Here is a 16,288-nt window from a genome sequence, read left to right as displayed (position 1 = left end):
TACAATGCAATCAAGCGATAAAGTTGTGAGCAAAACAGACATAAAATTTGTACTGTAAGCTTAATTACATGGAAATTTTAAGTTTGTTAGTAGGCTTAATTATAGGCAGAAGTTATGCATTTTCTCATTTACTTTGGTCTACTTTACCTTGATTTGGGACTTTCAAATTTCATCCTATTTTTTTTTTTTTTTTTTTACTGAAAAGTGTCTAACAGGGAAATAATTATATATGATACTTAAATTGAAATTCACCGTAATATGGCCCACCATTTTATATCGTGAGTCAGATTCAGCGGTATTGTAATGGAACGGTGCTCGAGCCATTGCCCATAGAAATTCAAACTCCGATTAATGATCATTTCATAGCTTTGTTTTATTACAAGTGTAAACTCGTAAACTCTTTAAAGTGTAGGAGACCTGGGATCGATTCCCAGCGGGAGTTCATGTAGTTCAGATTCCATGTTTCATATAGCTTCGCTGCTGAAGGGATGTTAAATTGAAATCAACTTAACTGATCAGCGGAGAGGAGGGCGAGGATCATGTATTTTTATGGCTCACAATGGGTCAGGGTGGTTCATGGTGGGTGGTAGGCCAGAGTTGTGGGTCAGAGTGAGTGATAGTTGGTCGTGAGTTGTGGGTCACGATGGGTGGTGGTCAGTGGGTAGTAGGTAAAGTTTTCATTGACCCACGTCATCTCTGGTAAAAATGTGGTTTTAGGGGAGTAGGACTCCCGCGAATTTGCAACCCTGATTGTAACGCTATGTTAAGATTGTGCGGGAAGTAAGTATGCGTGTGTTATTTTCGTAAATAATTCAGGAATAGTCGTACGTGTAGTATCATCAGAATGCCCGAATGGACCAAGTTTTTTTTTTTTTTTTTTTTTTTTTTTTTTTTTTGGAAATCCATTTTCTGACTGTTCATTTGAAAATAAGTGCTTCTGAAATAAAGTAGACCAACACTGAAACTAAACATTGCGGACAAAGATGGAACCTTAGCTACAGATTTCGGCGCCTCTACACTCACCTTAAAAGCTTTTATTTCTTCTTTTTGTTTACAAATAAGAGAAGCAGCTTATGTTGTTATGATACACGGAATTTTTATGAAACTTCTTAGACAGATCATTACAACAATCAAAAGTGATCATTATGTGTAAGAGGTGTTTCCGAGAGGCTTATCTCGGAGTTCATTTAATTAAACTTAATAAAACCATGTTTGGTTGTACTATACAAATCCACTTGGAGAAGTTATGGAACTTTACAATTATTAAGAAAGTTTCATAGTATCGATAAGAAATTAAATTTCAATTCATCATTGTAAATTTCTGTAATTTTATTCTGTACGTGGCCACATAAATAGCATTGTAACAGGAGCGTCATTTCAGATTTTGCTGGGGGGGGGGCAAAACCCCTTGATATAAGTCACATTTCGCGTATTTCAATGATTTACTACTATTTTATTGATAAAATCTATAGAAATTTCAAACACAGGGGGGGCAATTGCCCCTTCTTGCCCCCCTAAATGACACCCTGGCATTGTAACTTCGATTCTTTTACGGCAAAAAAATGAAAAACGAATATTTTGTAAATGTAACAGAAGTTCAGAAGGAGCCTTGTTTGTGAATTTCTTAATATTGATAGATGGAGGTGAAGAGTATATTTATTATGTGTATTTAAAGTCCAAAATACACTTTAGCTAGTACATGTGTTTGAAATTATAATAATTACTGAGTTCCTTAACGACTGAATATTCTGAGTTTAAGGTTACTTACTATTAATTGACATATTAAAAATACTCTCATATACATTATATATATACAGGGTATCTCAAAAGTCCCATGAGATAGCGTAGCTGTTCTGTACAATGTATTACGCCCACTGTCAAGTGAAAATGCAACGTTGTCATTTACCTGTTAACATATTTCAACAAATTTTACTGTATTTAGAAGGTGTATGTTTGATCTATGGAACTCTCAGTTCAGATAAATCATATCATTTCAGTCGGTATCAGCCTCCTATCTTGATTCATTTTTGAGACTCTTCAGATCGCTTTAAAATATATAATCACTAAAGAACAGGAGAAATAGGATTTCGTTGCCAAATTAATTGTAAACAGAAAAATATATTACTTTGCATTAATTGATTATTGGAATAATGCATAATATTAGCACTAACAAAATACAAATACTGGCAGTTACAACGTCATATATTAATATTCCGTTCTTTCTTCACATGAACAAAATACAATCTCGACCGAACACGGACCCGAGCAGTGTTTTTCTAGCAAAATATATGAAAATGAAATGAAATCTTTGAGTTTTACGTCCCACGGTTATGCCGGCTAGGCTAAAAGAGACGGTGATGATGAGTAATGAATGAAATGGTGGAAACGGGAGAACCCCAAGAAAACCCACGCACGCGGTGTTTGTTCACCACAAAGTTCACTTGGCGGGGGCTGGGATCGGACCTGGGACCCCAAGCACCAGAGGTGAACGCTCTACCACTGAGCCACCGCAGCCCCTCTAGCAAAATATAATTTGAGGTACACATAATTTAATATTTACTTATGCTCAATATTTTTTTTATTAACGTAGACAAAGTCACTCCCTTACACTAAAGAAAGTAAAGAGCGAAATATATAAACAAACATACTACGACGAATAATCTTCCATCAATGAAACTACTTGTGTGTGTATATCTTTATGAAGGGTAAAAGTGGATTTGAAAAGGTGGGGGACGGTAAGTAGCGTAATGACGTCAAACCGTTCCCTCAGTTTATTTTTAATCACTGTAATTTTTGAAAACTGGAGGGACTCTGTACATATTTTTTCAAAGTGGGGTAACGGCATTCCCCCTGATTTTTACCCCTGGCTTTATAGGAATAATCAGAATAAACGTCAGATAGTAAAGGAAAGGAATATCATAATTATTCACTTCTTTAACGCACACACTTTGAATACCGGTTTTGAATGTCGCGTATAACTTAGCAGTTTAAATATTATAAGTAAGCTTATATAAAATAATATCGCAAAGTTGTTCACAGAATATAACATCTGAGATATATAGATCTATTAATTTTAATATTTATTGACAATCTATGCAGAATAACTCAATATATCTAAAAAGAGAAAAATATACTCATAAATACTTACGTTAGCCTCGCTTTATACATCTAGAATACGGAACTGGAACATCAGTTTTGATACAAAGAGCAGCTACAAGCAAGGGATTTACAAAGGTAACCAAAAAGGTTCTGTTGGCTTTTCTGGAGGTCTGTGTTAAATTGGCTCTCATGCCGTGAGTTGAATCCAAATGGAGATAAGTTGAAGGTCAGTGTAAGTGTGAGTATATCCAATATACAACCTGGTTGTGGCAGTTCAATTACACCGTGAACATGCGTAAAGACAGAGTAAACATGGGACTTCCACAGAGCGTCATAAGGACGTATATGCTGGACGCTTCAAAACTAGAGTCAAACGCTGCTGCAGCGGGACAGAAGATACGCCTGGCCTTTGGTGAGCGTGTCGTGACTACGCGGACAGTGCGGCGGTGGTTTAACAAGTTTAAGAACAGAGACGAAACACTCGAGGAGTTATCATGTGAAGGAAGACTAACACATGTACAAAATGAAGATCTTCAGGCAGGAAATGAGGCGAACAATGGCGAGATATGTGAGGAAATTGGACTACGATAAACTGTGAGTGAAAAAAAACATTCAGCAGCACCTCAATCAACTTGGGAAGAACTACAATTCCTGTCGATGTGTCCCATATGATTTGAATCCAGGCTACAAGGCAATGCGAGCAGGGACCTGTGTTTGTTTACTATCTCGTCTGAGGAAGGAGCCATTTCTGGACAGGGTGTTGACATGTGATGAGAAGTGAGTCCTGTACGAAGCTCCATGGCGCCGTCATCATTGGTTAGCATCCCGAGTACCGGTCCAAAGCAGCCGAAACCAACACTGCACCAGAATAAGGTCCTCCTGTGTGATCGTGGACTGCTCGCGGCATCTTGTATCGGGAACTCCTATCAGCTACTAAGAACATTAATGTATACTGTCAGCTGTTGAGCCGTGTTCAAGAAAGACTCAAAACTCTGGAGCCAGCAGTTCTGTATCGGTTTCGGGAACTCGTGTTATAGGACAACGCTGAACCCCACGCCAATGGGATATCCCGGGAAACGATTCTAAGCCTTGGATAAGAAAACCATTGCATCCGCCATACTCTCCGGACATTGCAGCGTGCAATTATCACATTTTCCTTTCCTTGTACAACCACCTTTGGGGACTCCAGTTCAAATGAATGGTGAAGGTGCAAAATGCAGTTACCTTCTTCGCCTCATGGCTCACTAAATTCTACCGCGATGGAATCTATGGGCTTCTCGACAATTACCAAAAGGTAATCAATACTGATGGGAACTATGGTGGAAGATGTTGATGATGCAGAATAGTGGAAGGAAAAGCGACAGAACTTTCTTGGCTAAATTTATAATTTAAACTCACAACGATGCACTATATAATATACTGAGCCGTTTATCTAGGTAACACCTTGCTATCATTGCACATTCTGTTGGATCTGCAGGCCACCTCTACTGGCTATTTTCCGGTACCTACGTTCCAATTCCAGGAGAATGAGTTCCAGCTGAATCACGTGTATGGCACGCCATTCCCGTTTGCAGAATTTTCACACGCCAGTGACGGTGCGGACTGGATGATGAGATAGGTGCCACTTGAAGAGTCCGAAAACACCAAAGTAGAATGAGCTTGCATCTAGACTCTTGCAGAATTTCACTCGGGAATTGCAGAAATTCGTGTTTCCTGTTCTGTTTTTACTTTGTCTCGACGCAGCTCAACTGGCTCAAAATATCCTAATCTCTTCTAGCATATGTAATTCTTGATATCGATTTATCTCCGTCTAGTTTATATGGCGTAATCGTAAACGTCTAAAGAATAGAGACAGTAAGTGTTATCCATTCTAACGCGTTGTTAACTATTGCTAATTTCATTTCATGTTCGCGTACTTAATTTCAAAAATAACAGAAAGCTAGATAAACAACGAAGTGAACTCACTCATAGTCACACGGTCACAGTAATCTTGTAGCTTTTATTTCATATAAAGCTATAAGTCCGAGTCTCATATAGCCCTGATTCTGTAAAAAAAAAAAAAAAAACTCCAAAATCCAATTCAACTAACCAGAAGGGATAGTGAGGGTATTAAGAAAACGAAATAGGCACGCTGGACACTTCAGAAGTTCGGGGAGATATTACTTAACGGTTATCTTAAGGCAACACAAAATGATGAACTCTAGTCTAGGAAGAAGTGAGACGTTTAAATTTGATTTCCAAAATTCGTATGGCAGTTTTTCAGTGCTATGCTGAATGATGTTTTTCCAAGGTTTTGTTCATTCACCTTAGCCAAATGCCGGAATTGTACAGACAATATATGTATATGTATCACACACTGAAAACCTAATGCGTGCCCTAGAATATTATATTCAATGCAGAAAAGTGCCCGATATATAGACAATAAATGCGACTGTTAGTATAACAGTTAACAATTGCTTCTAAGATTCTAAAATAGATTGAAAGATCCTTAAATATACTCTAAAAATCACTAAATCGAATAAACGATTACTTTAAAAACATTGATTTGTTATGCGTTAAAAGTCAACTTTAAAAATGGAAAGATGTAAACAAATTGAAGTATAGCAACTGATTCGTACTTAGAACCCACGTTCTAGATAACATTATTTTTTTATACTTTCTCATTATATCGCCGATTTTCCTAGGTATGAATAAAGTATTTTTCAATATGAAAAACGAGTTTTTAATATTTAATACGCCGAACAATTCACAAATATATTAACTTTGGTATGAAAAGTCGAACTGTGAATTTTATGTCTACGAATTATTTTAAGCTGAATGCAATCTTCAAGACTAATACTCACTCAATCTTTAATGCTTAAAGATTGCCCACTCTCATTTCTGAATGTTTCTTCCCTCTTCAGCCATAATTATGTAAATAGCTTGCAGATATTACCACCATGTTTTTCTCACGCTTTATCTTTTAACTTTCATAATAGATTTTTCTTAGTTTTATCAGACGGAGTTGAATGTTATCGAACTATTCAGTGTTGAGAACTGACCATCTAGTACACACCATTGGCTTCGAGGTAGTATGTTCCTTCTCCAAAAGAAAATTAAACAAAATCATACAATACGATTTTTAGATTGCTCATTTTGCAATAATTTTTATTGTACTTATACACTTTCATTTTTGATAAAACTTTTACTATTGTGCAATGGGCTTATTACTTGTGAACAATAAATATTAATTGAATGCTAGCGTGGTCAATTGGTAAAAAACAATATTATTCAACCGATGATTTCTTCTCGATTTCCACCACAGAAGATATACTAGCTTATGTTTAAATACGTTCTTATTCTAAAGACAGAATAACACTGGACATTGATGGCAAGTCTATATGTACACTATCTGACTTCAGTACGGAAGCCAGAGCTTTTTATATAACGGGATTACATTCTTTTTATATATATCTGGCTCGAAAAATAGCGAGAGAACATATGAATCTTTTGCCTAGCTAATCTAAGTCCGAAACATGTATTATTATGTATCGTATTGGTCGCAAATCCAATTGGATTGGGAAGAATGTTCTGGAACAATTACAGCACTCCGAGAAAAAAAATGCATTTGGATACTGAGCATAGTAATAAAATTTCGAAATCTCCCATTATATATATCAAAGAATAATTTGACCGTTACAAATATGGCTTCAGAAAGGAAGCACTAAACAGTGTGAAGACTACATATCTCACAAATCTTGGATGTTATACTAAATATTATTCCAACACTCTCAACGGCTACGTTTTTTTCTGAACCATATGTGTAAGTTTTGTCTTGTAGTTTGAACTTTGTGACTAAATTCTCACTCCCATCTTTGGCGACAAAACTACTTAAATTTATTCATACAATATGTGTTGCCAAGCATGTATGATATGCAAGCATTTCAATGCTCCGCACTCGTAAGATTTTTACCTTCTGAATGTCTTACTATGCGTCTTGCTAAATACGAACTATTTCCTCTCCACACCACTGGCATATGTTCTTTGAAATACATTTTTGACATGTGAGTCAACTTTCATTTTGCCTATACTTCTTTGTAAACTTCCAGGTGTGAAGTTTTAATAGTATGTATTGATATGTGTGTTGCCGAATTAGACCTTAAACTACATCCTTTCACTTTCGCGATCTTTATATGTATATTAATGTTTTAGCTAGAACTCAGGGAAAACTAAATCACTTTCCACACACTTCGAATGTGAGAGGATTTCACCAGTATGTAGTACTGTGTTACCAAGCGTGTTCTTTCAGTAAATACGATTCCACCATTTTGGCATTAGGCGATTTTTATCTCTATGTATCAACGTGTGTTGACAAATCTAAGGTTATTACTTATATGAATTATGTGTCTTGCCAAATGTAATATACAATAAAATCTTTTCGAACATTCTTGGCACATCCAAGACATTCACCTGCATGTACTCGCATGTCTTGCAAAAAATGACCTGTAAAAAATTTCCTTTCCACACTCTTAACAAGAGAGATTTTTCACAAGTATGTCATAAAATGTTATGCCAAGACTGACTTTTGACTAAATCCCTTTCCACACGTGAGGTTGACCCGTATATATAAATATGCGCTGTGGCAAACATGAGTTATCGCTGAATCCATATCCACACTCTTGGCACGTGAGAGTTTTTAAGCTCTATGTGTTGAAATGTCTTGCCAAATCTGACCTAATTCTAAATCGCTTTTCACACTCTCGGAACATATGGGGTTTTGTCACTAGTATGTATCAATATGTGTGGAGAAGTGTGAGCTTTGACTAAATCCCTTACTATACTCTTGACACGCGTCAGGTTGTATGTATGTATAAAGATATGCCTTGCAAACCTTGTCACTGAATCCCTTTCCGCAGTCTTGCCATGAATGAGAATACTCACCTGTTTATATTAACATGTATGTTTTCAACGTTGACCTTTCACTAAATTTTTTCCACTCCTGGCACGTGTGACTTTTTATCTGTATGTATTTACACGTATCTTGCTAAATTTTTTCCACTCCTGGCACGTGTGACTTTTTATCTGTATGTATTTACACGTATCTTGCTAAATTTGACCTACTCCTAAATCCCTTTCTGCACCACTGCTACGCGTGAAGTTCCATACTACTGTTTAAAAACATAGGCATGCAAAACTTTAACTAAAACTGAATCCCTTTCCACAGTCTTAGCTTATATGAGGTTTCTCACCAGTATGTAACAGGTGTGTTCAAAAGTGTGAACTTTGACTAAATCCCCGTTTACACTTCTGCCACGTATGACGTTTTTCACCCGTTATGTATGAATATATGTCTTGTCAAAACTGACCTAATTAAAAGTCGCTTTTCACACTCTTCGCACCTATGAGCTTTACACCAGTATATATTGATTTCAGTCTTAATAAGGGCGACCTTCCTGTAAATCACTTCCACGCTTTTAGCACGCGTCACGATTCACATCCGTATGTGTAAACATGTGCCTTTCCAAACTAGAAATAAGGCTGAATCCCTTTCCACACTCTTGACATGTATGAGGTTTTCCATTAGTATGTATCAACATGTGCGTTGCTAAATATGACCTATGTCTAAATTTTTCACCACACTCATGGCACGTGTGATGTTTTTCTCCTGTATGTATTGACATGTGTGTCATATATGACCTTTCTCTAAATCTTTTACCACACTCATGGCACGTGTGACGTTTTTCTCCTGTATGTATTGACATGTGTCTTGCCAAATTTGACCTACAATTAAAACCCTGACCACAATCTTTGCATATGTAAGGATTTTCACCAGTATGTATTAACATGTGTGTCAGCAAGTATGACCTTAGACTAAATCGCTTTCCACACGCTACGCAGCTATGAGACTTTTTACCAGTATGTATTGACATGTGTCTTGTCAGAGTTGACCTAATTCTAAATTGCCTTCCGCACTCTTCGCAGCTATGTCGCTTATCACCAGTATGTATTGACATGTGTCTCATCAAGTATAACCTTTGACTAAATCCCTTACCACACTCTTGGCACACGAGACCTTTTTCACCTGTATGCACTGACATGTGTCTTGTCAAATCTGACCTAACTCTAAATCGCTTTCCACACTTTTCGCAACTATGAGGCTTTTCACCAGTATGTATTAACATGTGTCTCGCCAGAGCTGACCTAATTGTAAATCGTCTTCCACACTCTTCGCAACTATGAGACTTTTCACCAGTATGGATTGACGAGTGTGTCAGTAAGTCTGACCTTCGACTAAATCCTCTTCCACACTCCTGGCACGTGTGACATTTTTCACTGTTATGTGTTATCATGTGGTTTGCCAAATATGATTTTTTAATAAATCCTTTTCCCTGCTCTTGCTTCATTCTGAATATTAAAAAGATAAAAGTGAAATGTTGTATATTATCTCTTAAAAGTAAGAAAGTTGACCTGTGTGGAAAATATTTTAGAATATTCTAGATGCCTTCCTTGAACTGGCATTTTTTTATCGCTTTATTTTCATTGAAAAGAGGATCGTAAGAAGAGGACATGGATTTAAAAATATATACCAAAAATTGTCATCTCATTAGTTTGTCTTGTTAGAAAGAGAAGATTTGGAACATTAACATTTGAAATAAACTTTTGCTTGCACAAATTTTTTAGAAAATGACATATTTAGAACGACGTGAGACAATGGCCTTATTAGTAACCAATATCAAAAAAGGCATCCTGCTAGGCATTAGATTTGGAAGGGATGAGTTGGTTAATATTAAATTTTATGCTGCAGGCAGAACTGTCCCTAAAAGGGCTCTTTTAAGTTTTTACGTTACCTTCTTTTGAATGAGGATCCCATGAGAAGTGGTGCTCTTCAGCCGGTTCACAATAACCGGCTGCAAAATATTTTTGTTCGCCAAACCGTTTTTTATAACCAATCATAACAGTAAAATTTATCAATTACACCAAAAAATAGTCAATTTTAGTTTAACTGTTTTTGTTTTAAGAAATTTGTCCAGCTACAGGTTAACCAACGATTTCTCAGAACACGGTATAGGCGTTTATTCTTTAATCTCAAATCCTCAGATATCAAGAATGAGAACTGGAATCACATGAATGTAGTGGTGAACACTATTTATATTTGAAACGCATCGAGATATTATTATCAACAATTATCGATCCATTGCTGGATGAAGGTCTTTCCAATACAGTATGACAAATATCTATGTTCGATAATACGTTTCCAATGTATAAGCAGAACTACGCTAATTTTGTAGTAATAGGAACCTGTGTAAGTCTACTTGTCGTCTGCGGTATCTAATAAAAAAATTGGTTTTTGTCTACATTGTTTGTATTTACCTATCCATTTCTCTCTCTGATATATATATATATATATATATATATATATATATGATTAAAAAATGAAGATAACACCACTGCCTATGAGTAATAGGACGGGTTTAAATTGTATACCAAATCTAGGATCTGTAAAGAATGGATTATGTCAGCGTGGCGAAATACAAAACAGAAAATCTTTGCTGAAACCCAGTGGGGAAATGATCTACGCTTCATGGAATAAATTGGCAATTTGCGTGGTTTTCTTATTAATATTATTCCTGTACGATACAAAATTAACACATGAAATACAGACTTCCATCACACGTCATGTGATGCAATTTAGTGTGGACAGTTTCCTAGAATAAAACAAAACTTTTGGAAAACTAGGTTCCTATGCAGATGTTGCGAAATAATATTGAAATGTAAACCTATACACTGTATCGTTCGCTCCCATGAATAAGTATTCTTATGTATTTTAAATAATATTGATAATTATTTTTAATTAGAACGTCCATTTTTTGTAGAGGTAAAGTTTGTTTTTTGAAGTAAACATCCGATCTCCTATACTACGAGAACAGTTTGCGTTACATCCAGCATCTACCTCACTGAAGAAGTGTCAGAAACGTTCCCTCTTACTTTGACTATGAGTTAAGCACACCACCCAAGTTGAAAAACGTATTTTTTTTTGTAAAAAAAAAGAGCAGAAAACTGGAAAGTTGTCTCCAGAACAATATGTCGTCTAGTCTTACAAAAACGTCATCCTTCACAACGATTTTTTAGGGAAATAAAGTAGCCTGTAACACAGACAGGTTGCAATTGTTAAATTTATGCTATAGTAAAATATAACAATGATCACTTCAGATGTGCGATGCTTGTTATTTGGTAATCTACTTGGTAACTTCTTTACACTAAGCATATAATTGCATTTTTAAACACATATTACGTTAATTAATCATGGCACAAACTCGAATTATATTCTGCATGGTCATGATAATATACAAATGGAGATAAATCATTATGGCTAGTGATGGCAATTACATATAAATAAAAAATAAGGTTTATAAATTGTTCATTCCGTCCAACGACAGAAGATTGGATAATCGTTCCGACCTGATGACAGAGAGAATTTATAGGTAAGTTAATGGGATCGGCAAAAGTACTACGGCTTTTTGTTGTAATAGCAGGGGAAAATTTTAAAAGCTTGTCCTACTTTTCAGTGTAGCCCTGCATCCTTGGATTGTCCACTATAGATATATCTACCCTTCCATTGATGTGAATCCATGGCACTGCACTACACGAAATGTCGCTCCTATAATTCATTCAATCGTGGCTTATGGAAGTCCTTCCTTTGTATTCTGACGGCTGCATCTCTGGTAGATGAACCTCTTCTGTTCGTCGAAGTATCTCCTGACGACACTTGGCTTCTGGACAGTGTTGCACCCGAATACATGAATCTCCTCCTGGTCATCTAGTCTGACTTTTTTGCTTTAATTTAAAAGGAGTTCCTCGCATTCTTCACTGAGTTCCTTCATAAAGAAATAATACAATCGTGCTTGTCTCACTACTCGGAGTGGAAATGTAACTTCTCCACTACACTACGTTTGGTTTTAACGTGATTAACTCTTTGGGGCACGGTGTTTCTAAACCGTTATGTAAAAGGTGGTATAATATAACTACTACCGTGCTTCAAAGATTTAAAAAAAAGTTTCAAAACGCAATTTAGAAAAAATTGAGAACGATAACCTTTTAATATATATATTATATGTATGAGTTTTGGAGCGCTTAAGTATAATTTAAGTCGTCGCGCGGGTGACCACCCCAAAGCAAAACTATTTTTTTATATTAGCCGTCCATGCTGATTTTGCACTTCACGCACAGAAAATAATATGTCGAAGTAATGTCAATCTTGTGTTGAGTGTGTCTTTGAAGAACCACCAGCCTGCACCAAACTAACTTTGGGTGCTTTCCAAATAATTTCACATAAAAAACTTAGATTTTACTTCTTTTTCGAAACTTTAACAACTGCAATTTCTGTGTGTTAGTGGTTGCTTTATTTCCTGGAAAAAAATTCATTTTGAAGGATGGTGTGTTATGGAGACTATTCAACCTTTTTACTTCTATTTTTTTTTAAAAAAAAAACCTCCTTCAACTTGGGTGGTATGCTTCCGTCATAGCGAAAGTAAGAGGGTACGTTTGTGCCACTTCTTCAGTGAGGTAGGTGGTCGATGCAAGCCAAACGATACTCGGAGGTTAGGAGAAGGGATGTTTATTTTAAAAAAAGAAACTGCCTCTGTCAGAAATAAATGTTCTAATGTAAAATAATCTTCAACGTTATTAAAAACATAAGAATAATAGCTCACGGGAACGAATGTTACAAGTACCCCCTACTAAGACGTTGCAAGTCATGCAATTAAGTTGTAGCACGGTTTCGTCCTAAGAGAATCGATGTTTACATCTGTCTACTAATAAAATATTTCATAAAAATTAGATCACTAATACAAAATTTTCGAAATTCAAATAAATACACACAAATCTTGACTTTACTGTAGGCTACTTAATGTTCTCTTTTATGTTCCTAATCCACTGTTCCTTCCTCTTCTCTGTACATTTCCATACCGACAAGTTATCGATATGCTAGGGAACCAGTTCTTTTTCCATGCCGGACTCTATAATACTGAAGGTATTTGCTCCCTTGCTTTCCTTTACACAATAAGGACCCTCCTAAAAGTAGAAGAATTTTCGAATGGTGTGATCTGCTGCAGTGGTTAACGCTTGCCCCTTCAGGAACACCAGGCCCCGGGAAGCACAACAGGTCCTTTTCTTGCCAGTCTGTTATTCCTTCTCTTTCTCAAGGTTATATTCTTGCGAGATGCGCAGAACAATCTGTCATGCCATGCTTCTCGCTTTTCTCTTGGGATCCTAAAAGGCTCTACAATTGGGTTTCTTCGCAATGTGTCTAAGAATAACTCTACCGGTGAGTAAAATAGCGATTTGGTTACAGTATGACTCGCAATGGTAGGTGAATGTATCCCGCATGTAGTATGATTCTTAGCACAGAAGACGCTGAATAGCCGCTGGAGATTTGCATGAGTTCGTTCCACTAGATTTGACTTAGGATGGTAAGGTGGGGTGTACAACACCTTGATGCCAAGACATTCCATTTCATCTTTCCATGTCTGAGAAGTAAATTGTGTTCCATGATCAGTGGAAATAGCGGTTTGTTCTCCAATGATGGGTAAGAAATACCGTTTAAGATATTCGAGGACCAAATTCGCCGAACTGTTTCTTGACGCGATTGCCACTATATCTTGTGCACCCATGCGTCACAGTGAGAATGTACTTTTCTTATGTAGATGTTCTCGGTAGAGAACCGACTAAGTCCACATAATAAATATATTTCGGTCTCCCTGCAGTGTATAAGGTTAATGTTCGTTGTGGAGAATGACGATCGACTTTGGACCTGGCACAAACTTCGCAGTCAGCTATCCACTGTTTCAAGTCCCACCTCATGGTCTTCCAGAAGTATAAATTGCTGAGCGACTCCAAGGATTTATAAAATCCGAAGTGACCGATCCTGTCATTTACATACTGCAGAGCTTTCTGTCGTAGTGTCAGCGGAAAGCAGATTGTCAACATTTGCGGACAATGAAAATTTCGGAGACACAAGACTTGGTCAACAGGGTGAAAATTTTGGTTCCAATTTCTAGTCCTAGTATTTACATCATCAGCGAAACACGTTGTAAAGGAACTTTTGATGGTTGTCCACTGGGGATGCTCCTGCATTTTCGCTAGCTGGGATTTGGTGTTGTCTAGTATTAGTGCTTGCTGTTCAATAGCGTTCACACTGAGTGTGCTAGCAGGACCTTCTTAATAATATCGTTACAGTGAATCAGCCACGACATTATCCTTGCTTTGCATTGTTTTACATCAAAGGTATAATCTTGTCTTACACTCTTCTGCGGATTAATCTGCTGTTCCAATTCTTGCTGTGTTGCAGCCACTGCAGATTAAACCGCTGCTGTTTGCAACTACCAGATTATAATTGTGATGTGGAACATTGCAAAAGCCAGGATAATATCTTGGCTGATTCAGTCACGGTATTACGAAAAAGGTCCTGCCAGCACACCCAGTGAGAATGCTATTCAACATCAGACCAAACCGGCGTCACCAAATCCGAGCTAGCGAAAATGCAAGATCCCCAGTGGACACCCATCATAGATTGCCTCAGAGCGAGAAACGCTGATAATGTAAACACTAGGACTCGAAATTGGAACCAAAGTTATCACCTTCTTGACTAAGTCTTGTGACTCAAAACTTTCCATGGTCCGGGAATGCTGACAATCTGCCTTCCGCAGGCACCGCGACAGAAAACTTTGCAGGTTGTCCATGACAAGAGCGGACACTTCGGACTTTATAAATCCGGGAAGTCATTCAGCAATATATACTTTTGGAAGATCATGAGGCGAGACTTGAAGCAGTAGATAGGTGTGAAGTATGCGAAAGGTACAAAGTCAATCATCTTCCACAAAGGATATTAACCTCAGGGAGACCGAGATATTTATTGTGTGGACTTAGTCGGCTCCCTACCGAGAACACCTAGAGGAGAAAAGTACATTCTCACTGTGATGGATAGGTGCACAAGGTATCTAGTGGTAATCGCTTTAAGAAACACTTCGGCGAATTTGATCCTAAAATATCTTAGACTGTATGTCTTAGCCATCGTTGCAGAACCAAACGTTATACTCACTGATCAAAGACAACTCACTTGTCAGAGATGGAAAGATGAAATAGAATATCATGATATCAAGGTGTTGTACCATCCTAAGTGAAATCTAGTGGAACGAACTCATGCAGAACTCCAGCGGCTTTTCAGTCTTCTGTGCTAAGAATCATACGCAATGGGCAATACATCTACCTTACGATGGAGGTATCAAGTAGCCTAGACTAAAGTCAAGATTTGTATGTATTTTATTTGAACTTCGAAAATTTCTTTTAGGGATCGGATTTTTATTAAATGTGTTATTAGTATACGGGTGTAATCATGGACTCCTTTAGGATGAAGCCGTGCTACTACTTCATAGCAGCACTTGCTCCATTTTGGGAGGGGAGTATTTGTAACTTTCGCTTCCATAAGCAAATGTTCTTATGTATTTTTAATAGCATTGAAAATTATTTTATATTAGAACATCTATTTGTGACAGAGGCAAACTTTCTTTCTTTAGAAGTAAACATCCCTTCTCTTATCCTCCGAGAACCGCTTTCCTTGCGTCGACAACCTACCTCACTGAAGAAGTGCTAGAAACGTTTCCTCGTACTTTCGCTATGAGGGAAGCACACCACTTAAGTTGAAAAAGGTATTTTTCAAAAAAAAAAAAAAAAAAGAGCAGAAACCTGGAGAGTGGTCTTCTTAACAATATGTCATTTAGTCTAAGCCACGCATCCTTCACATTGATTTTTTTAGGAAATAAACAAGCCACTAACACAGAGAAGTTGCAGTTTTTTAAATTTTCTGACAAAAAGAAAAAAGTTATTTTTCTGTTTGGAGCTAGTTGCAAATCAACCCGAACAGTCAGTTTGGTGCAAGGTCGTAGTTCTTCAAAGACACGTGCTACACAACTCACCTTATTTAGACATATTTCTCGTGTGCATGAACTGTAAAATCAGCATCAGCGGCTAATTGAAGTAGTGGTGCTTTGGAGCGGTCACCGGCGTGACGACTAAAATTGTACTCACGCGCTCCAGAACCCATATATATCCAGAAAGCGTCATCTACCAGAGATGCAGCCGTCAGGATACGAAGGAACGACTTCCATAACTCACGGTGGAATGAATTATAGGAGCGATATCTCGTTTAGTACAG

General features: G+C 37.2%; 1 protein-coding gene across 2 annotated transcripts in view; it reads right to left on the bottom strand.

Moving 5' to 3' along the window:
- Positions 1 to 5,724: 5,724 nt before the first annotated feature.
- LOC145676510 (uncharacterized) overlaps positions 5,725 to 16,288 on the bottom strand; it is a 50,470-nt gene continuing 39,906 nt past the window's right edge. The window contains exon 3 of one of the 2 annotated variants that reach the window (XM_081747328.1): positions 5,725 to 9,483. In XM_081747328.1, the coding sequence (XP_081603454.1) occupies positions 8,553 to 9,483 (931 nt within the window). In that variant the 3' untranslated portion in view covers positions 5,725 to 8,552. The remainder of the gene's footprint in view (positions 9,484 to 16,288) is intronic. The other variant, XM_081747327.1, reaches the window with a different exon arrangement.

The sequence above is a fragment of the Thermobia domestica genome, unplaced genomic scaffold, assembly GCF_964235325.1.
Source record: "Thermobia domestica unplaced genomic scaffold, izTheDome1.hap1.1 HAP1_SCAFFOLD_185, whole genome shotgun sequence".
In the NCBI taxonomy this organism is placed as follows: Eukaryota; Metazoa; Arthropoda; class Insecta; order Zygentoma; family Lepismatidae; genus Thermobia; species Thermobia domestica.
This window is presented reverse-complemented; position numbering and strand designations above follow the sequence as displayed.